The following is a 22,109-nucleotide window of genomic DNA, read 5'->3' on the forward strand; positions in this document are numbered from 1 at the left end:
GGCTAGCGGAGTAGAACACTTGAAAAGAAAAGGAGAGCCGCATCCTCTAGGAGCTCATATGCAATAATTTAGTAACCAATGTTTCGACAGACAAGCTGTCTTCACACATTTTCACACAAAACGCTATGCTGGCTGATATACAATAGATAAATAAATACAATGAGAGCTGCCCTAAAATAACAGATAAACGTTCTAACGCTCTAACAAAGGACTTCCAGTGCAAGTACACTATATGACCAATATGCTCGTCGAACATCTCATTCCAAAATCATGGGCATTAATATGGAGTTGGTCTCCCCTTTGTTGCTATAACAGCCTCCACTCATCTGGGAAGGCTTTCCACTAGATGTTGGTACATTGCTGCTGGGATTTGCTTCCACTCAGCCATGAGCATTAGTGAGGTCGGGCAGTGATGTTGGGTGATTAGGCTCGCAGTCGGCATTCCAATTCATCCCAAAGGTGTTTGATAGAGTTGAGGTCAGGGCTCTGTGCAGGCCAGTCAAGTTCTTCCACACTGATCTCGACAAACCATTTCTGTATGGACCTCGCTTTGTGCACTGGGGCATTGTCATGGGGCACTGAAACAGGAAAGGACCTTCCTCAAACTGTTGCCACAAAGTTGGAAGCACAGAATCATTTAGAATGTCATTGTATGCTGTAGCGTTAAGATTTCCCTTCACTGGAACTAGCCCAAACCATGAAAAACAGCCCCAGACGATTATTCTCTTCCACCAAACTTTACAGTTGGCACTAATCATTCGGGCAGGTAGCGTTCTTCTGGCATCCGTCAAAACCAGATTCGTCCATCGGACTGCCAGATGGTGAAGCGTGATTCATTATCCAGAGAACGTATTTCCACTGCTCCAGTGTCCAATGGTGGCGAGTTTTACACCACTCCAGCCGACGCCTGGCATTGCGCATGGTGATCTTATGCTTGTGTGCTGCTGCTCGGCCATGGAAACCCATTTCATGAAGCTCCTGACAAACAGTTATTGTGCTGTTGCATCCTGAGGCAGTTTGGAACTCGGTATTAAGTGTTTCAACCGAAGACAGATGATTTTTACGGGCTTTAGCACTTGGCGGTCCCGTTCTGTGAGCTTGTGTGGCCACTTCTCGGCTGAGCCGTTGTTGCTCCTAGATGTTTCCACTTTACAATAACAGCACTTACAATTGACCAGGGCAGCTCTAGCAGTGCATACATTTGACAAACTGACTTGTTGTAAAGGTGAAAGTTGAAAGTCACTGAGCTCTTCAGTAAGGCCATTCTACTGCCAAAGTTTGTCTATGGAGATTGCATGGCTGTGTGCTTATTTTTATACACCTGTCAGCAACGGGTGTGGCTGAAATAGCCGAATCCACAAATTGAAGGGGTGTCCACATACTTTTGTATATATAGTGTATATACTATGTAGTCAAAACCAGACTTTACAAAGCAAAGAGGGCTACACTAGTAATTATAATTCTATGGAGGACAATGGAGTCTTAAAACAGAGGTTGTAGGGGGATGACAGTGTGGTGAGGTGGGAACATACGAGGAAACATAGTGCGAGGCAGGGGGTGAAAGGACATAGTCATGGGGTGCAGGCTCGGTCGTGCCATGACAGAAATTGGGGCTGGGTAAATAAAGGGAGGGTGACCGTGTGGGAAAACCTCTGCCCCCAGTGGCAGGTGAGTGAAGGGGAGGATAGGTGACATGAGTGGGGGCTGTGGCTGGAGGAAATCTGCGTGGTGCTGCAGGAAAGTCTGGTGGATGGTAATGGAGGTGGATAAGGGTAGAGGGAGTTGTACAGGGTGTAGTACTATGGGGGAGGACATAGGGATGTGCGGGCTGGCTAGAACTGGTTTCAGTTTGTCAGGGAACGCTTGATAGTCCATAGCCTTCCTGTGAGCTTGGAGATGTTGGAGGCAATGCTTCTCCAGTCTGTCCAGTGTGGACCTGTAACAGTCCTTTGAGTTAAATGATTCCTCCTCTAATTCTGTGTAGCTAGCATTAAAGGTCTCTGACATTTTCCCATTGACTATTGGTAGAAATACTTTACAGGAGCCATCACTCTTACTGTGAAAGTTTGGCTGATCTGGGCTCATCACAGACTTATGTGCAACAATAACATCTGAGCCCTTAACTCCGGAATCAAAAATATACCTCTTGAGATCTGACCCATTGATCTGGCCTTTGCAGCTGGATCTGCCATTTACACTGTCAATATTCTTCTCAAGTGCATCAAGGTTCAATTTATCCTCAGGTCCAGGGGAGTCGGAGCCAGTGCATGGGCAAAGGCCATTTGCTCCTCGACTCTGCTCATATCTCTCTCCACTGCTCATGTCAGCCACTGAACTCTGATGAGCTCCACATGCCCTTCTCCTCCTTCTTCGTCTCTTGTTTGGTTTATGCAAAGAGTTCACACAAGTACTACTGACAGTTTGGTCATCCATAGTCCTTTTTCGACATCTTCCACCTTCCTTTAACAATGATTCAGGGAGTGGCTGGTGTTTTAAAGGTGTGGGATCTCTTTTATTCATCTGGTCTGCGCTTGTGATGGCCGGGTTGGTCTGGAGAGATCCACAGTTGAGAGATGTGTGTTCTATGGCATTTACGTGTTTGGACGGCTGATGGCGCATATTGCCCTCGTTGATCTGTCCTGGACCCTGGAGAGCCTCATCAGAGTGGGCCAGACTAGCTGCTGGGCCATTCACACACTCTGCCAATGCCTGCCTCTCAACACCTGCTGTGTCTCTGTAAGCTTCAATTCGCCCCTCGTTGCCCTCAATTGAGGGTGATTGCTTGGGCTCGTCTGGCTGAAATTGTTTTGCACTGCTATCACTTATTTGGTTATCAAGTCTTTCACAATGATTGGGAAGAGTCAGGCAATTACCAAATATTTCTGTTGCCCCTTCATATCTGTCTCCCCCCCGGTGAGTCATCCGTCTGTGCCCCCGCCGCCTTCTCCTCCTCTGGCTTGTGCTACAACACCTGCGTGTGTCCACCGCCATAGCTGTGTGTGTCAAGCTTGTGGTTGCCAACTGTGCTGAATAATTGCAACACTGCTCATCCTTTCTGATGAGTGTGTTGCTTGGCTCCTCGCATCCACGACTTTTAGGCCTCTCGCAATCCTCCTGAACAAGGCTGCGCTCTGGGCTTGGCAAGCTCTTAAACAGCTCACATGTTTCCAGGGTTGCTTCATTGCTGCAGGACTTCTTAGCTAATTCAGCTGATTTCTCGACATCTCTTTCCACCACTCTGCAGCCAGCATTTTTAGTAGAGGCTCTGAAGTCAAAGTGAAGGGGGTTGCAGCTGAAGGAAATGGATGGGCTTGTCCTGGTGAATGTCAACACCTCAGAGGGCCACTGGAGCACCGTTTTCCCATTTCTACTGAGGATAGAGCAGAAAGGTTTACATGGCCTTGCAACTGTCCATTTCTCATCCTCTGACACACTTAGGTCTTTGTCTTGGGTTTGAGTGTAAATTGCTTCATTCGAATGATTAGTGCAGTTCGACAATGGGTGTCCTCCCTTATGGGAGACATTATCTGCTAACATGATTTTGTCAGGCTCTGTCCCCTGTCCTTGTTCCACCTCAGTTTCCTGTCTTTGTTCAGCCAAGTTGCTTTTTAGACTTCCCTGCACCATGTCCAGTTCACAGTCATCTAATGTGTTTGAATGAGAGAGAAACATGGAGGATTGGACTGTGCAGGGAAAAGCCACATCCTCAGAGTAAACGAGGATAGCGCACAAATCAGCCGGCGGCATCGAGCTGTCTGACCCCGATGGTGCATTGGTTAATCCCTGACCCTGTGAGCCTGCAATGTGAATCTTCTCCTTGTTATGCAGAGCCTTCTCGCTGGCAGGGGGGCTGGGGGAGTCGAGGCCAGCGGGAGTACGTGGGGAGTTGAGCTGCACACTGAGCCTCTGTCTACATGCATGCCTGCTTGACCCGTCCTCCCCAGCCTGGCAGAACACCGCCGCCGAAGACTCCAGCTTCACAGAGGCCTTTTTAGGGAAGGAGAAAGATATTTTTTGGCCACACTTTCCGGCCACACTGCTCGAAGTTTGCTGGGCCTGAATGGTGCTGGTGTTATCTGTAAGTGTGTCTAAGGTGATGTTTGGGCACATTGTGTGTTCCTGGGTGCTGTTCTGTGCCTGGCTGCTGGCTCTGTCACCACGGGCTCCCCTGTAGCCTCCCTCCACGGCCACAGTGGTAGATCGGAACATGGGTCCACTACCAGGTGCGCTGCACAGAAAGGAGTTGACACTAGAATCAGTATGACAGCAGCCAACATCAAAAAATCAACACCAAAAAACAACTGGTGACAATGAGTATGTTTACATGTACACTAATAATTATATATTAAACTGATTACAGCAGAAGGCAGAGTATGGCATTAGTCATGCATACACCTTACTCTGCTTATCGTAATCGGCGTAAGGTCATAATCAAAGTAAGCATACACTGATTTAAAACACCTGGTTTTCATACGAACTCTATATGTCTGAACTCAGAATCAAATAGTGTTATTGTTATTATAACACAATAACATGGTCACTGTGGTAGAACGTTTATTTTGATTGCTGATTTTCTGCATCTATCAAAAGTCCCATCAGCAGCCAGATTTGAGATGTGTCCATGTAAACATAATTGTTAGGGAAATTGTTCTTCTTGCAAAGCATGGACATGTTTTAAATTAACTATTATATTAACTTGACTATCCACAATAATCACATTGTATGCATGTAACCGTGCTCATCGTCTTATTCATCCCAAAAATAAATACATCTAACATTAGTTTTGATAAGTATTTTAACTTACGTAAACTACAATTGCAACTCGTTCTAAAATTAATTTACAGCCTGTTGCAATTATGTCATATAGGGACACATACGAGTCCATTGGCTGTTCCACCCACCATTGGACCTCCCGCCGCTGTTCGGCCAGCTCATGTAAACGTCGTAGTGCTCTCTCTTGCTTTCTGCCATCCTTCTTGGATTTGGAGGACACGTTCCGGGCAAACTCCCGCTGCTTCAGCTCTTTCAGTCTCTGACAGAGAGAAGAAATATCACCAGACTCATTATCTACTGTACTGAGTCAGCCATTGAGGAACTTACTCCAGCCAAACTAATTGAACTAACCTCTCTAGGGTCGGCGGGACGAAATCGTCCCACCTACTCAACAGCCAGTTGAATTCCGTGGCGCGTTACTCAAATACCTTAGAAATGCTATTACTTCAATTTCTCAAACATATGACTATTTTACACCATTTTAAAGACAAGACTCTCGTTAATCTAACCACACTGTCCGATTTCAAAAAGGCTTTACAACGAAAGCAAAACATTAGATTATGTCAGCAGAGTACCCAGCCAGAAATAATCAGACACCCATTTTTCAAGCTAGCATATAATGTCACATAAACCCAAACCACAGCTAAATGCAGCACTAACCTTTGATGATCTTCATCAGATGACAACCCTAGGACATTGTTATACAATACATGCATGGTTTGTTCAATCAAGTTCATATTTATATCAAAAACCAGCTTTTTACATTAGCATGCGACGTTCAGAACTAGCAAACTTCCGGTGAATTTACTAAATTACTCACGATAAACGTTCACAAAAAACATAACAATTATTTTAAGAATTATAGATACAGACCTCCTCTACGCACTCGATATGTCCGATTTTAAAATAGCTTTTCGGTGAAAGCACATTTTGCAATATTCTCAGTAGATAGCCCGGCATCACAGGGCTAGCTATTTAGACACCCACCAAGTTTAGCACTCACCAAAATCAGATTTACTATAAGAAAAATGTTATTACCTTTGCTGTTCTTCGTCAGAATGCACTCCCAGGACTTCTACTTCAATAACAAATGTTGGTTTGGTTCAAAATAATCCATAGTTATGTTCAAATATCCTCTGTTTTGTTCGTGCGTTCAAGACACTATCCGAATGGTAAAGAAGGGTGACGCGCACGACGCATTTCGTGACAAAAAATTCTAAATATTCCATTACCGTACTTCGAAGCATGTCAACCGCTGTTTAAAATCAATTTATATGCCATTTTTCTCGTAAAAAAGCGATAATATTCCGACCGGGAATCTGTTTTTAGGTTCAAAGACAAAAGAAAATAAAAACATGGGGTCGACTCGTGCACGCGCCTCAGCCCATTGTCCTCTGATAGAGCACTTGCCAAAAGCGCTAATGTTTTTCAGCCAGTGGCTGGAATTACATCATTCAGCTTTTTCCCGCCTTCTGAGAGCCTATGGGAGCCGTAGGAAGTGTCACGTTACAGCAAAGATCCTCAGTCTTCAATAAACAGAGTCAAGAAGCTCAAGGAATGGTCAGACAGGGCACTTCCCATATAGAATCTTCTCAGGTTTTGGCCTGCCATATGAGTTCTGTTATACTCACAGACACCATTCAAACAGTTTTAGAAACTTTAGGGTGTTTTCTATCCAAATCAAATAATTATATACATATTCTAGTTTCTGGGCAGGAGTAATAACCAGATTAAATCGGGTACGTGTTTTATCCGGCCGTGAAAATACTGCCCCTTATCCTAAACAGGTTAAATATGCTCTCTCTAATTCTCTCTTTCTCTCTCTCTCGGAGGACTTGAGCCCTAGGACCATGCCTCAGGACTACCTGGCATGATGACTCCTTGCGGTCCCCAGTTCACCTGGCCGTGCTGCTGCTCCAGTTCCAACTGTTCTGCCTGCGGCTATGGAACCTTAACCTCTCTAGGCTAGGCGGGACGAATTCGTCCCACCTACGTAACAGCCACGGCTATCCTGTGGCGCGATTTTCAAAACCTTAAAAATCCTATTACTTCAATTTCTCAAACATATGACTATTTTACAGCCATTTAAAGATAAGACTCTCGTTAATCTAACCACACTGTCCGATTTCAAAAAGGCTTTACAACGAAAGCAAAACATTAGATTATGTCAGCAGAGTACCAAGCCAGAAATAATCAGACACCCATTTTTCAAGCCAGCATATAATGTCACCAAAACCCAGAAGACAGCTAAATGCAGCACTCACCTTTGATGATCTTCATCAGATGACAACCCTAGGACATTATGTTATACAATACATGCATGTTTTGTTCAATCAAGTTCATATTTATATCAAAAACCAGCTTTTTACATTAGCATGTGACGTTCAGAACTAGCAAACTTCCGGGAATTCGCTAACATTTTACTAAATTACTCACGATAAACGTTCACAAAAAGCATAACAATTATTTTAAGAATTATAGATACAGACCTCCTCTATTCACTCGATATGTCCGATTTTAAAATAGCTTTTTGGTGAAAGCACATTTTGCAATATTCTAAGTACATAGCCCAGGCATCACGGGCTCGCTTATTTAGACACCCGGCAAGTTTAGCACTCACCATAATCATATTTACTATTATAAAAATTTCATTACCTTTTGTTGTCTTCGTCAGAATACACACCCAGGACAGCTACTTCAATAACAAATGTTGGTTTGGTCCAAAATAATCCATCGTTATATCCGAATAGCGGCGTTTTGTTCGATGCGTTCCAGACACTATCCGAAATAGTAAAGAAGTGTCACGCGCTTGGCGCAATTCGTGACAATAAAATTCTAAGTATTCCATGACCGTACTTCGAAGCATGTCAACCGCTGTTTAAAATCAATTTTTACGACATTTTTCTCGTAGAAAAGCGATAATATTCCGACAGGGAATCTCCTTTTCGGCAAACAGAGGAAAAAATCCCAAAGGCGGGGGCGGTCGGGGTCACGCGCATAAGCTAGTGTCTCTTGATGGGCCACTTGAGAAAGGCGATAATGTGTTTCAGCCTGGGGCTGGAATGACGACATTCTGTTTTTTCCCGCGCTCTGAGCGCCTATGGACGACGTGGGAAGTGTCACGTTAGAGCAGAGATCCTTAGTAAATGATAGAGATGGAAAAGAAGTTCAACAAATGATCAGACAGGCCACTTCCTGTAAAGGAATCTCTCAGGTTTTGACCTGCCATTTGAGTTCTGTTATACTCACAGACACCATTCAAACAGTTTTAGAAAATTTAGGGTGTTTTCTATCCATATGTAATAAGTATATGCATATTCTAGTTACTGAGTAGGAGTGGTAACCAGATTAAATCGGGTATGTTTTTTATCCAGCCGTGTCAATGCTGCCCCCTAGCCCTAACAGATTAACCTGTTCACCGGACGTGCTACCTGTCCCAGCTCTGCTGTCCCAGACCTGCTGGAACCCTGACCTGTTCACCGGACGTGCTACCTGTCCCAGACCTGCTCTTTTCAACTCTCTAGAGACAGCAGGAGCGGTAGAGATACTCTCAAAGATCGGCTATGAAAAAGCCAACTGAGACTTACTCTTGTGTTACTGACTTGTTGCACCCTCGACAACTACTATGATTATTATTATTTGACCATGCTGGTCATTTATGAACATTTGAACATCTTGGCCATGTGCTGTTATAATCTCCACCCGGCACAGCCAGAAGAGGACTGGCCACCCCTCATAGCCTGGTTCCTCTCTAGGTTTCTTCCTAGGTTTTGGCCTTTCTAGGGAGTTTTTCCTAGCCACCGTGCTTCTACACCTGCATTGCTTGCTGTTTGGGGTTTTAGGCTGGGTTTCTGTACAGCACTTTGAGATATCAGCTGATGTAAGAAGGGCTATGTAAATACATTTGATTTGATTTGATTTGATGCTGTTGTAGGCTGCTCCGGGATGAAGTTTACACTAGGCACAGGTCTAGGATCAGCTTCCCCTCCCCAAATATTAACCTTCCAATACTGACAATGCAATTCTGACACAAGATCTAAGGGAAACTCCTTGTGTGTAGGATAACACAGCCAGCTAGATGAATTAACTCTGTCAATGTTATGTATATGTCTGAAAACCGGTTTATTCATTGACCTGTGCTTGTTAAGTGAGAATGGATGTTAATGCTAAATCAATAATGCAGATACAGTTCAGCTTAGGTTAGCATGTGATCTTTAAACAAATATTAATTACATTTGTGACTGGTTACAGAATCAGGGACGTTTGACAATAGTTCCTACCTCACAGTAATGCCATTTGAAAGAAAGAAAGTAAACTTTTTTTTTTCTTCTCCAGAAATGCCTTCTTGAATATGTGACTTTCTAGGCCTTAATTACAAACCTGTATGTGATCCGTAAATATGATTATGAGCCTAGTTTAGCCAAGGAGAAGCGCTGAGCTTTATGTGGAGAAAGACAGGATACTTCCTGGCTAACGAAGACTGGCTGAGATAATGGAGAGGCTGGCCAAGCATTTGCATGTGACAGTTGGCCATGCATTTGCATGTGAATTCTTAAATAGATGGGTGACTAATGCTTAAGATGTTGTGAACAATGCTGAATGGGAGTAAACAAAGAAGAGCTCTTTAGCAAGTGTGAAAACCTAATCAAAATCTTTCAATGGTATTTTCTGCTTGTCTCCTAAGTGGGTTATCAAGTTTATCAACTTTCAAAGCAGCATAACTTTCCCATGTTTCCTCCAACTACAGTGAAGCTCTGAGTCTGTACTTTTATCAAATAAAAAATTAAGTGAACCACTTAAATTTGACTTTTCATAGAGATATCTGGTCACATTTGATCAAATCTCAAAAACCTTAATATACACGGAGTGTACAAAACATTGGGAAAACCTTCCTAATATTGAGTTGCACCCTATTTTGCTCAGAGGACAGACTCAATTTGTCGGGAATGGATTCTAACAATGTGTCGAAAGCGTTCCACAGGGATGCTGGCCCATGTTGACGCCAATTTTTCCCACAGTTGTGTCAAGTTGGCTGGATGTCCTTTGGGTGGTGGACCATTCTTGATACACACAGGAAACTGTTGAGTGTGAAAAACCCAGCAGCCTGGCACCTACTACCATAGCCCATTGAAAGGCACTTAAATCTTATGTCTTGCCCATTCACCCTTCAAATGGCATACATACACAGTCCATGTCTCAAGACTTAAAAGTCCTTCTTTTATATTTGCTATTTACCTCTGCTAGATCACATTTATCAATAAAAGAGGTATTGGTAAAAAAAAAACATTTTGCAAACAAAATCAAGACATGGGCGGAATAAATCATGTTTATCTTGAACAAATATAAATGAAACAAGGTTTTCATCACTATTGATGTTTATTGCTTTGACCTGAACAACTTGGAAGGACACATTTTACATACAGTATTTTATGGAAATGATAAATGAGCCCCATTGAACACAAATTAAGGTCGGTCTACACACCACATGAGGGACAGAGTTTTACTGTCTGTGTGTTGCAAATGTATTTCTTGCACTTGATGCATGTGTACTGTGTCTTCCTGTCCTTCTTGGGTCCACACATATCACAGCGCTTCTTCTTGTTGCTAACGGCTGCAATCTAGAATGATGAAAACACTTAGTTCAGGAATTTTACTAACATCTAACTCACATATATAGTTACAGCAGGCCAAGGTAGGAGAGACAGACACACACACATGCAACAACATCATTAACACTTACTTCCGGTACTAGAGTTGTTGGTTCTGTGGGTCAGGTGGACGGGGAACCAGCATCCTCCTCACGATGGCTGCAGAAGCTGGGGTCCTTGGAATATATTGCCTCCTCTCGATTTGAGGTCTTACCAATGTCTTCCTCTTGAGGAACTCCTGGCCCAGCTTGTGCGAAGTTAAAAAGTTATTGCATGTGATGTTGTGGCCACGGAGTCCCTGTGTCACATCCAAGGACAACCTGCAGCCCTTGGCTCTTCTCAGGGGCTCCTCCATCTGGCTTTCCCATATACAGTTGAAGTCAGAAGTTTACATACACCTTAGCAAATACATTTAAACTCAGTTTTTCACAATCCCTTACATATAATCCTAGTAAAATTTCCCTGTCTGTCTTTGGTCAGTTAGGATCACCACTTTATTTTAAGAATGTGACATGTCAGAATAATAGTAGATGATTTATTTCAGCTTTTATTTATTTCATCACATTCCCAGTGGGTCAGATGTGTACATACACTCAATTAGTATTTGGTAGCATTGCCTTTAAATTGTTTAACTTGGGTCAAATGTTTTGGGTAGCGTTCCACAAGCTTCTCACAATAATTTGGGTGAATTTTGTCCCATTTCTCCTAACAGAGCTGGTGTAACTGAGTCAGGATTGTAGGTCTCCTTGCTCGCACACGCTTTTTCAGTTCTGCCCACAGATTTTCTATAGGTTGAGGTCAGGGCTTTGTGATGGCACACTCCAACACCTTGACTTTGTTGTCCTTATGCCATTTTGCTACAACTTTGGAAGTATGCTTGGAATCAATGTCCATTTGGAAGACCCATTTGTGACCAAGCTTTAATGTCCTGACTGATGTCTTGAGATGTTGCTTCAATATATCCACATCATTTTCCTACCTCATGATGCCATCTATTTTGTGAAGTGCACCAGTCCCTCCTGCAGCAAAGCACCCCCACAACATGATGCTGCCACCCCCGTGCTTCACGATTGGGATGGTGTTCTTCGGCTTGCAAGCCTCCCCCTTTTTCCTCCAAACATAACGATGGTCATTATGGTCAAACAGTTCTATTTTTGTACGAAAAATACAATCTTTGTCCCCATGTGCAGTTGCAAACCATGGTCTGGCTTATTCATGGCTGTTTTGGAGCAGTGGCTTCTTCCTTGCTGACTGGTTTTTCAGGTTATGTCGATACAGGACTCGTTTTACTGTGGATATAGATACTTTTGTACCTGTTTCCTCCAGCTTCTTCACAAGGTCCTTTGTAGTTGTTCTGGGATTGATTTGCACTTCTCGCACCAAATACGTTCATCTCTAGGAGACAGTGTCCTTCCTGAGCGGTATGACGGCTGAGTGGTCCCATGGTGTTTATACTTGCGTACTATTGTTTGTGCAGATGAACGTGGTACCTTCAGGCATTTGGAAATTGCTCCCATGGATGAACCAGACTGGTGGACGTCTATCCATTTTTTTCTGACGTCTTGGCAGATTTCTTTTGATTTTCCCATGATGTCAAGCAAAGAGGCACTGAGTTTGAAGGTAGACCTTGAAATACATCCACAGGTACACCTCCAATTGACTCAAATGTTGTCAATTAGCCAATCAGAAGCTTCTAAAGCCATGATATCATTTTCTGGAATTTTGCAAGCTGTTTAAAGACACAGTCAATTTAGTGTATGTAAACTTCTGACCCACTGGAATTGGGATGCAGTGAATTTTAAGTGAAATAATCTGTCTGGAAACAATTGTTGGAAAAATTACTTTTGTTATGCACAAAGTAGATGTCCTTACCGACTTGCCAAAACTATGGTTTGTTAACTAGAGATTTGTGGAGTGGTTGAAAAACGAGTTTTAATGATTCCAACATAAGTGTATGTAAACTTCCGACTTCAACTGTACACTTGCAAGTTCCACGCATATGATGAAGCATCGTCACAGGCAGCCCAGATCTTGATTACATATTTTGCGGACTTGATTCCGTATTTAGCGGGTTTAGACGGTATGTCCTGCCTGAAGGGGCAGCGGCCCCAAAATGGCTTAAACTGCTCATCAACAGTAACATTGGTCCAGGGTTGTAAAACTGTGGAAGGTGGTCCACCCACTTGTGCCACACTGACCTGATTGCAGCTAGCTTGTCTCTCTGCCGCCGAGCTGGTCTGGTGTCTCGGATATCGAAGTTGCTAATCCTTGAAATAATGTGGACGTTTTCCAGAGACATTGTTGCACAGAAAAGTTCTCTGCCAGTTTTTGCATCCCACAGGTCTCTTCCCTGACATTTCAAGTGCCGTGCTCTACCAACTGAGCTTCAAAGGACCACAAACTTTGTTGAAGGCATGAACAAGAATCCCCTTTAGTGGAATAATGTGTTCACTGTAGTTCAGTGTTTCCCAAACTCGGTCCTGGGGACCCCAAGGGATGCACATTTCGTTTTTTGCCCTAGCACTACACAGCTGATTCAAATAATCAAAGCTTGATGATGAGTTCATTATTTGAATCAGCTGTGTAGTGCTAGGGCAAAAACCAAAACATGCACCCCTTGGGGTCCCCAGGACAGAGTTTGAGTAAAGCTGCTGTAGGTAACGGGGGAGATAAATGTGTACACTGTAGTAAATGGGGGATATGCTCATTCAGGGCACAGGTCAAATATTTTTCTCAGGTTAAGCAAGTCATGCAAATACTGTAGTATGGAAGAACAAACACCTTTTTATCCCCTCATATTCTTCTGATATGTACTTTGAAATCAAATATGCCCTTTTGTTGGAGATTGCTATGTTGACTGTGTTTTCTTTGTCATTCGTTGATTAGATTTTTTTGGCATTTGGCAACGTTGAAATGTAACTAGTCTGAATGAATTGCATGGTATGAGGTATTAGGTGCACAATACCTGTTTGTGAGCGTGGTCGTAAGAGTTGATGTGGTTGTCAAACTCCTGATGCTTGTAGTACTGCTTGTCACACAGCTCACAGTAGAAGTTAGCCTTCAGGTCCTCAAGTGCCTCGGCCATCGTCCTCTCCTTCTGTGAGTAATCCTGGTCAAGGAAAATGTAGAAAAAAATGCGAAACTCAATTATGTATCACTAGCTAAGTTTCCATCCAATTTCAAGTGAATATTCAAAAATGTGCATTAACTAATATGCACCTTTTTCCACCAGAGATGTGTTTCCATCAAACTGACTTATTGGGGAAAAAAGTCTGTACGTGATGACGTAGTACACATGACAATAATGTTTGCGGTTAACTTCCAATGTGCCAAATGAAAAATATAAGTTAAATGGGTTTCCATCGCATTCAACTCTGCTGATGGTTTTGTCACAAAAAATGTTGCGTTATATAGCAAATGTGCACACTCTGGCCTTGGCACGTGCGCTCTAGCCAACAGCTCGCAGATACATGTAGGTTACCTACATTATGAGATAATTAAGGAAAGATATACATTTATACAATAGTTACCCGGAGAAAAATGGAGGAGGGTCCTGCTTTTTCAATTTCAGTCAGGGGGAGGGTTTAGTATTTATTTTTTTGTCCAGGGGAGGATCATGTAGTTTGTAATCGATTACATGTCATATTACTCAGGGTTTGAAAATCAGTTGCTTATTTAAGTATCTCATGTGTGCCCGATGATGCCCCCCATCCTTGATTCTCTGCTGGGCACTCAATATAATTGTGCCTAATGTGGTCTCAATAAAATGATCCATAGCCTATATTATAGGCTATATGAAGAGCATGCTCGGAGAGGCTCATGGAAAAGTTTTGTTTCCTGAGTTTTTGCACTGCTGGGATGGTGTGTATACAAAACTAGGCTACATTGCATTACACTGCAATGGAGAGGCATTCCCAATTATGAGCCCTGACCCGCCCTGCGCTTGCTGATGTGAACCCTTATGTTGTGCCTAACCAATGACTGTGTACAGTGACACTTCAGGAGGCGAATCCATTTGAAAGAAAATGCAATATCTGTGCGTGTGGACAAGGCCTACTGATGTCCTGTTCAGTTTGAGAGGGAGAGCATGAAGATGAGAAGGAGACCGGAGGTCTAAGACACTGCACCTCAGTGCAAGAGACGTCACTGCAGTACCTGGTTCGAATCGAGGCTGTTTCACATCCAGCCATGATTGGGAGTCCCATAGGGCGGTGCACAATTGGCCAAGTGTCGTCCGGGTTTGGCCGGGGTAGGCCGTCATTGTAAATAAGAATTTGTTTTTAACTGACTTGCCTAGTTAAATAAAGGTTAAATAAAAAAATAAAATTTAAAAGCTTGCTATGGCTATAATTAATTTGGATAAAAACAGTATGTTTTGTTGCCCATAATGAAGCTATTTATCAGAGTTATTGATCTCACAATAAGCCATATTTCGAGTAATTTACATAATGTACATTACTGTGAAGTGGCAGCCGCGGAGATGGAAAGTGTAACGTGCTAAAAGTAGGCTAATTCGAGAGGGCCTAATTCATTTAAACAGTCTCCATTTTAATTTGACTTTAGGCTACTAACAACGAGGTCTTTGTGTTGGAGCCTATTTATTCCTATAAAAAAATAAGCAGTAGGCCTAACTGTTTGACAGACAAAGTCAGCCATAGATTTGGTCATTAATGTTCCATTCAGAGAACAAATCACTTTTCTCCCGGGTAACCTGGTATTTCCCACAGAAAACTGGAAGTGTCATTCAAACGCATATAAATACGTCTGGATTTGATTAGAGCTTTGATCGGCATAAAAATTCAACCCTCATGCTACCTGAGCCTGATAAGCTTTACATTAAATATGTTTTATGAGCTCTACATTAAAGACATTTTATGAGGCCAAGCCCAAAAAAGCCTAAACAATTGTTCCCTTATCCAATACATAGCCTGTGATATGTAGGCTAACACACATTACGCACTACAGAAAAACATAAAAGCCCATTGATGTAGCTATGCTCTCTTGAGAAAAGAAATTAAACTAACTCCAGTAGGCTAATCTTTTTGAGTGTGGACTGTAGTACTGTACTGTATTGTATTATATGGGCTGGAATTAAGCACCTTGTTCAAACCATGACGCTGGGAGAGAACATGGGATGCTGGTGCAGGACTTGCAGCCTACAAAGTTATATAGCTACTTTGCAACTACTTCGCATGTTAGCCAACCCTTCCTCTAACCTTAACTCTTTAACCTAACTCCTAACCTTAACCCTAACCCCTTGCCTAGCTAACGTTAGCCAGTTACCTAACGTTAGCCACCTAGCCAATGTTAGCCACAACAAATTGTAATTCGTAACATATAATATGTTTTGCAAATTCATAACATATTGTACAAATTGCAATTCGTAACATATCGTACAAAATGGATGATGGACATCCACAAATTAATACATACCATACAAGACATAACATACTGAATGGTGTGTCGCTGGTTTACGTACAGAATAATACAAAATGCTCTGAGACCAGCTTGGTCAGCCATGATTAAGACCTTTGCTGAATGGGTCAATGTTCTGTTCGTTGAGGACCTGGTAATGACCTGGTCATTTAGGAAAACAACATGTCTGCTCTGCCAGCACCAAACAGTAGATCAATCAGCTTTCTCCAGCCACACCACTTACTGTACATCAACCCACCCACACTCTCACGCTGTGATAAACCAATATATAGACCAGCATTGCTCTAGCAGTAGGTCACTCACAAAAGGTCATGTGGGACCACTACATTTAGAAAGTTTGGAGAGTTCAAGAATGATCTTACATGACTCTGAAACATCAGTGTTTCAGAGTGAATCAAAGTGAATCATCAGTGAATGATTTTGATTCACAAATAATCTCAGTAAAAGAGAAGTAAAGCAATGCATAAGAAGGTAAATATTTTAAGTGGTTGTGGTACTGACGGAAAAAACAACATTTGAATTTTATAAGATCACAAGTCACTCAAGTATGGATGTTTAATTCTGGGCGGGAGAATATTTTAAATGTCAGGTTGCTTTTCATCTATTCTCTGCCATCAGGGAATTTAGACTAGAGGAGTTTAACCTTGTAGTATTCACTGTGAAAAGATAATTATATTCTATTCATTATTTATTCATGATTTAATTTGTGGTTGTAATCATATTGTCTCTTTTTGAAGTAGTTAATGATTTCCATATGTTGAATGTTATGAAGACATCTGTGATTATGTTTGACTCTTGTATTTCAAAGATGACTGAAATGATTGATTTTACTGTGGGCCTACAGCTAGATTCCGTTAACTCAAAGTTATTGCTAACCAAAGATTGCATTAATGCCTATGTAACGAGTATTAATATTGTCTTATATATATTTCATCTAAATCTTTTCATTTGTTTTTTATTTACCATATCCATGGATTGTGAGTGTATCGATTGCTTTTTGGTATAGTGTTCTGGCCTGCAGTATCTTCAAGTCAGCTGTGGGAGTTTCCCCTCAGTCTATTTTGATTCTACTGAGGAGAGGTATGTGTTCACGTGAGTGCAAAAGTACATATGGTATAAACATTTTTAACAAGTAAAATGTCATTTAATTTTGATAGAAGGTACAGTGCCTTGCAAAGGTATTCATCCCTGTAAGGGGTGCGTACTGGCGGCAGAGAAGTCAGGCGCAGGAGAGCAAAAAACTGTGTTTAATAATAAAAACCACCGGAAACAGAACAATCAATCAATGGGTACAAAACCCGTCGCACACCAGAATAACGTGCACAAGCACTTACAATAAACAATTCCGGACAAGGACATGGGGGGAACAGAGGGTTAAATACACAAAATGTAATGATGGAATTGAAACCAGGTGTGTGGGAAGACAAATAGTTATGCACACTCAAGTTTTCAGTTTTTTTGTCTTATTTCTTGTTTGTGTCACAAGAAAAAATATTTTACATCTTCAAAGTGGTAGGCATGTTGTGTAAATCAAATGATGCAAACCCTCCAAAAAAATCTATTTTAATTCCAGGTTGTAAGGCAACAAATTAGGAAAAATGCCAAGGGAGGTGAATACATTCGCAAGCCACTGTATTCTAACATTGTTGTGTTGCTAGCTAAACATTTGGGATGAAATATTATTCTACTGAAAGAGTTTTCTACCGCGTGGTGCAATAGTTAGCTACAGTACATACTAGTATGCTGTCTGTAACATAGCTTCCCTTGTGTGCACTGTGTGCAGCATTGAGAAGCTACCCCTCATTGTATTGCATTTATTTCATCCAATCCAAGTATGTAGGTCTACAGTGGTATTGTAATGTGTATTGCATTTATATGTGGCTTTGTCACTGTTTATAGTACAGCCGGTGGTCTTTTGTAATGTGAAGTGTACAACACACAAATGTATTTATTTGTATAATGCAGAGCTGAATTACTTTGGAGTAATGGTATTATTTCAAATACATTTTTTTAGATCCCTTGAATGTATAGTATCTGTTTTGATTCTATTGAGGAGATGTATGCACTGTATTGCATTTATTTCATCCATTCCAGATTAATAAAGAACCAGAAACCGGCAGACAGTGCTCTGACTGATGTGTAACTACGTTTCTCCGGTACACTTTCTCGGTCAATCCAGACTATTTTTTGGGGGGGTTAAACTTAAGGTTAGGCATTCATTCAGAGAGGATATGGTTAGGGATAGGCTTAAAACAGAGCCAAGCATTGGGATTGAACCTGCAATGCTAGTAGCTGTAGCTCATGATTTTAAGCGTAACCCCAAACCCATCCCCAAGGCCCTAGCTCGACTAGATGGTAAAATGTTGTCCCTAGTGGATGGTTGGAAATTGCCATGTAAAGAAAATGCCACTACATGCCATAACTTCACCATTCCAAAAATGGCTGGACAGCCCATATTCCACTGAAGTTTGGGCTGATTCCACCATCTGTGTATAATACTAAGAGCTAATTCTTATTTATTAACATATTGAAAACAGCAATGAAAAGATGTCTCATTGATTTTAAAGTTTAAAAAAAAGTTTTTACTGGACAATTACTACACAACAGTTAGGCCTAGTTTCTCTTTTTGGTGTTTAGTTATTTGTAGTGGAGAGACTGTTACCAATGTTAGTGTAGTAGATGGGGATCTGTGAAACTGAAACCTCAGCCTGAATTATTGCTGATTGCACCACTAAATAATGAATTTTTGATGGCGTGATGGGTTGAAAATCTTCAGGAGGGGTATCACATGTTTTCAAGGCAGATGTCTCAAATTCGAGCCAGTTACTGTAGGTGCCAGATCATGGGGAAGTGGTCCTCGCTAAGCAAGCAGCGTAACGTTCTTTACAATTGTGCACGTGGACTTGGATCTACAGTTGTGCTCAGCTCAACTGCTAGGGTCACTGTGGAGTGTGATGGGGGGGTGAATGTAGCAAACAGAGATCTGGGAAACTCAGTCCATCTTCATAATGAAGATCAATGTCAGAACCAAGTCCTTTTATTGTTATCTGACTCACTTATGTTGACAGGTAACACTTTACTTAACCATGTCATAACCCGTGGCAACCCCTCATTCAGGGCAAGTGGGGCAGATATCACATATCAGTTTGCAAACATTGTAAAAATGCTAAATGTTATTTGAGTCAATGAAGCCACATACAAACATGGTCTCTCTTTTGTTTTCTTGAGTATGACAGCTTCAAAATGCAGGTGTTTCAACCTAGCTCAGTGCTTTCTGTGGTGGTGGGGCAGCCAGCGGAATATATGGAGCGTAGGGGTTGGTAATGTTCTCTAGTTGCGCTGTGATTGGCTCAGTGTTCTGTCACTCATGGGGACTAAAAAAGTGTTAACCTAAGTTAAACCATTTAAAGACAATGCTGCCAAATATTAATTGAGTGTATGTAAACTTCTCACCCACTGGGAATGTGATGAAAGAAATAAAAGCTGAAATAAATAATTCTCTCTACAATTATTCTGACATTTCACATTCTTAAAATAAAGTGATGATCCTAACTGATCCTAATTTTTACTAGGATTAAATGTCAGGAATTGTGAAAAACTGAGTTTAAATGTATGTGGCTAAGGTGTATGTTAACCCTCCGACTTCAACTGTATATTAGATTACTTACATTGTGTCTGTCAATGCCCCTGGTAAAATGTACATTTGTTGAAGCCTTATGATGACTCAGTGACACAATGGTCGAGATTAACTGAGCTAGGCTTAGGTCATTGATAAGTCATTTTCTCAATGCATTCTTATAATGCTTTGAAAGGATCCAGAAACCCAAATTATTAGGGTGGATCCCGTCCTCCTAATAAAATGTGTTTTGTTTCCAAAAGTTACACCCATTGAGCTGCAATAATCACGTAGCCTGTTGTGAAGAGAAAAAAATCCTGCTAAAGCTTTCAATGCCACGATTCAGGAAGGACACAGGGCCAGATCTGATGGGTATTTTATTAGTATCTAGCATAGAGTCAATAAGCTCTTTGAAATCCAGTTTCAACTGTTCAGAGCTGCCTTTCATAGTGTCATTAAATCCCACATGGGAATTGATGTCCATGTCCTGGTGTAGTAAGTTAGAGAGCAGCTTAGTAATGTCATTTACTTGAGCTCCAGGATAAGACACATTTTTTGCACCAAGAACAGTCACATTTCTTACCATGGAGCTGCCCAAAATCACAGGTGGCAAGAAGACCTAGGAAATCCAGCCACTCCCACGCTTCACAGGATGGTGCAGGCCTCCGACAGATGGAGAAGCCCCACTTGATCCAGAGCAGGGACGGAGAGTTGCCGACATCGACTTCGGGGAAGGAGTAGGCACAGTGGCCACAGACACAGGTAGCTACAGCAACAAAGGTGTTGGAAGATCAGGCTCCAGGGAAATGAACTTATTTGTTGTTTGTATCCACTCCAGGCCACTCATTGAGAGTGTAGACTGCTTTGCAGGAGACTGCTGTCTTCAGCTTCCATGGCCATTTTTTTTTTTTTTTTAAACCTTCATTTAACTAGGCAAGTCAGTTAAGAACAAATTCTTATTTTCAATGACGGCCTAGGAACAGTGGGTTAACTGCCTTGTTCAGGGGCAGAACGACAGATTTGTACCTTGTCAGCTCGGGGATTTGAACTTGCAACCTTTCGGTTACTAGTCCAACACTCTAACCACTAGGCTACCCTGCTCTTGCTGTGCTCTTTCGACTCCGCTACCAGATGGGGTAGGAGAGGTAGGAGATTACAACGGCAAGACATGCATCCAACATGCGCGAACGCCATCCAGCCACCGGCGTAGAAAAGGTAAAGGTTCAACTCTGCGTTTTCCCGAGTTTCATACGTAGGCTGGCAACCTGCGTTATCAAGGAAGCCACTTCAAGCCTATAATCGTCTGCAAGCAAACAATTGCTACATTGGAACTCTGAGCGAGAGATGAAATCGGTGAATACGGCCTTACAAGTCGTCCTGTGGGACCAAACTGTCACTGAAACTATCTTGCGGACCGTCCTGACAGACGTGGAAGGAATACTGAACTCCAAACCTTTGGAATATGTCTTTACAGAGATCACTGATCCAGATCCAGTCACACCGAATCTGCTCTTTATGCGGAGCTGTGACGCCTCATTTCCTTAAGCCATGTATGCTGATGCCAACCTCATTGACAGATGCCGATAGCGGCACAGCCAGATCTCTGCTGACCATTTCTGGGCCTTGCCCTTTAATTCATGACCACTTGTGCAGCTAGGCCAGAGTGATTTAATTAGGTCAGGTGGAAATGTCCAACAGATCTCAACTCATTAAAAGGAGGAAATCGCCACCCCCCGACCTTGCTGCTTTCTCTCCCCCAATTCCGTCTAATCCAGACATTGTGTGTGTCCATGAATCAACGTAAATCCACCGTATCTGTTATCTTTCATCTGAGCTATCTGTTGCGCTCGGGAGAGTGGGCCATCAGTTATTGTTTATAGTTATTACCTCGGAGTGTGGCTTGGAGCGCGCACTTCAGAACCTATTGTTTTACATCAATGGACAATGATCAAGTCCCCTACCGATCATCACAGGACAATTATGCCATTGAAATGTGACTCGCTTCAGGAAACTAGGCATATGTCACATGTCACTACTTCACAGGAGCGTCATTTGAATGTAAACATTTATTTTTTATCAAAATACTTTTTTTTCGGCAGAAATGCCTTCTCGAAACTTTAATAAATACAAATACATTTGTTAGATTACGAGCCTAGTTGGTTTAGCCACGGAAAAGCCTTCCCACTAGCTATGATTGGCTGAGATAGATGGGCTGGACAGGCCTGGAGATTAGTTTAGATAGTACTGCCATTTAGCATGCTTCTGTCTATAATGTGAGCTGTTCAGTATGTGCTGACAGTCCTTTCTACCGCAGCATTTTTGAAAGATGTATTGTTAGTCATCGAGAACTACAAAAGTTTTGCTAGTTTTCTCAACCACATTGATGCCCTGAATTTAACCTGTTAGGGCTAGGGGGCAGTATTTACACGGCCGGATAAAAAATGTACCCGATTTAATCTGGTTATTACTACTGCCCAGAAACTAGAATATGCATATAATTATTGGCTTTGGATAGAAAACACCCTAAAGTTTCTAAAACTGTTTGAATGGTGTCTGTGAGTATAACAGAACTCATATGGCAGGCAAAAACCTGAGAAGATTCTGTACAGGAAGTGCCCTCTCTGACCATTCCTTGG

General features: G+C 42.1%; 1 protein-coding gene across 1 annotated transcript in view; it reads right to left on the minus strand.

Annotated features, from left to right (window-relative positions):
* Nucleotides 1-1,373: 1,373 nt before the first annotated feature.
* LOC106575137 (zinc finger protein 804A) overlaps nt 1,374-22,109 on the minus strand; it is a 62,767-nt gene continuing 42,031 nt past the window's right edge. The window contains exons 2-4 of the mRNA XM_014151371.2: nt 13,387-13,530; nt 4,902-5,032; nt 1,374-4,228 (exon numbers count right to left, since the gene is read on the minus strand). Coding sequence (XP_014006846.2) covers nt 1,483-4,228; nt 4,902-5,032; nt 13,387-13,530 — 3,021 coding nt within the window. The 3' untranslated portion in view covers nt 1,374-1,482. The remainder of the gene's footprint in view (nt 4,229-4,901; nt 5,033-13,386; nt 13,531-22,109) is intronic.

This window comes from Salmo salar, chromosome ssa17, assembly GCF_905237065.1.
Source record: "Salmo salar chromosome ssa17, Ssal_v3.1, whole genome shotgun sequence".
NCBI classification, from domain to species: Eukaryota; Metazoa; Chordata; class Actinopteri; order Salmoniformes; family Salmonidae; genus Salmo; species Salmo salar.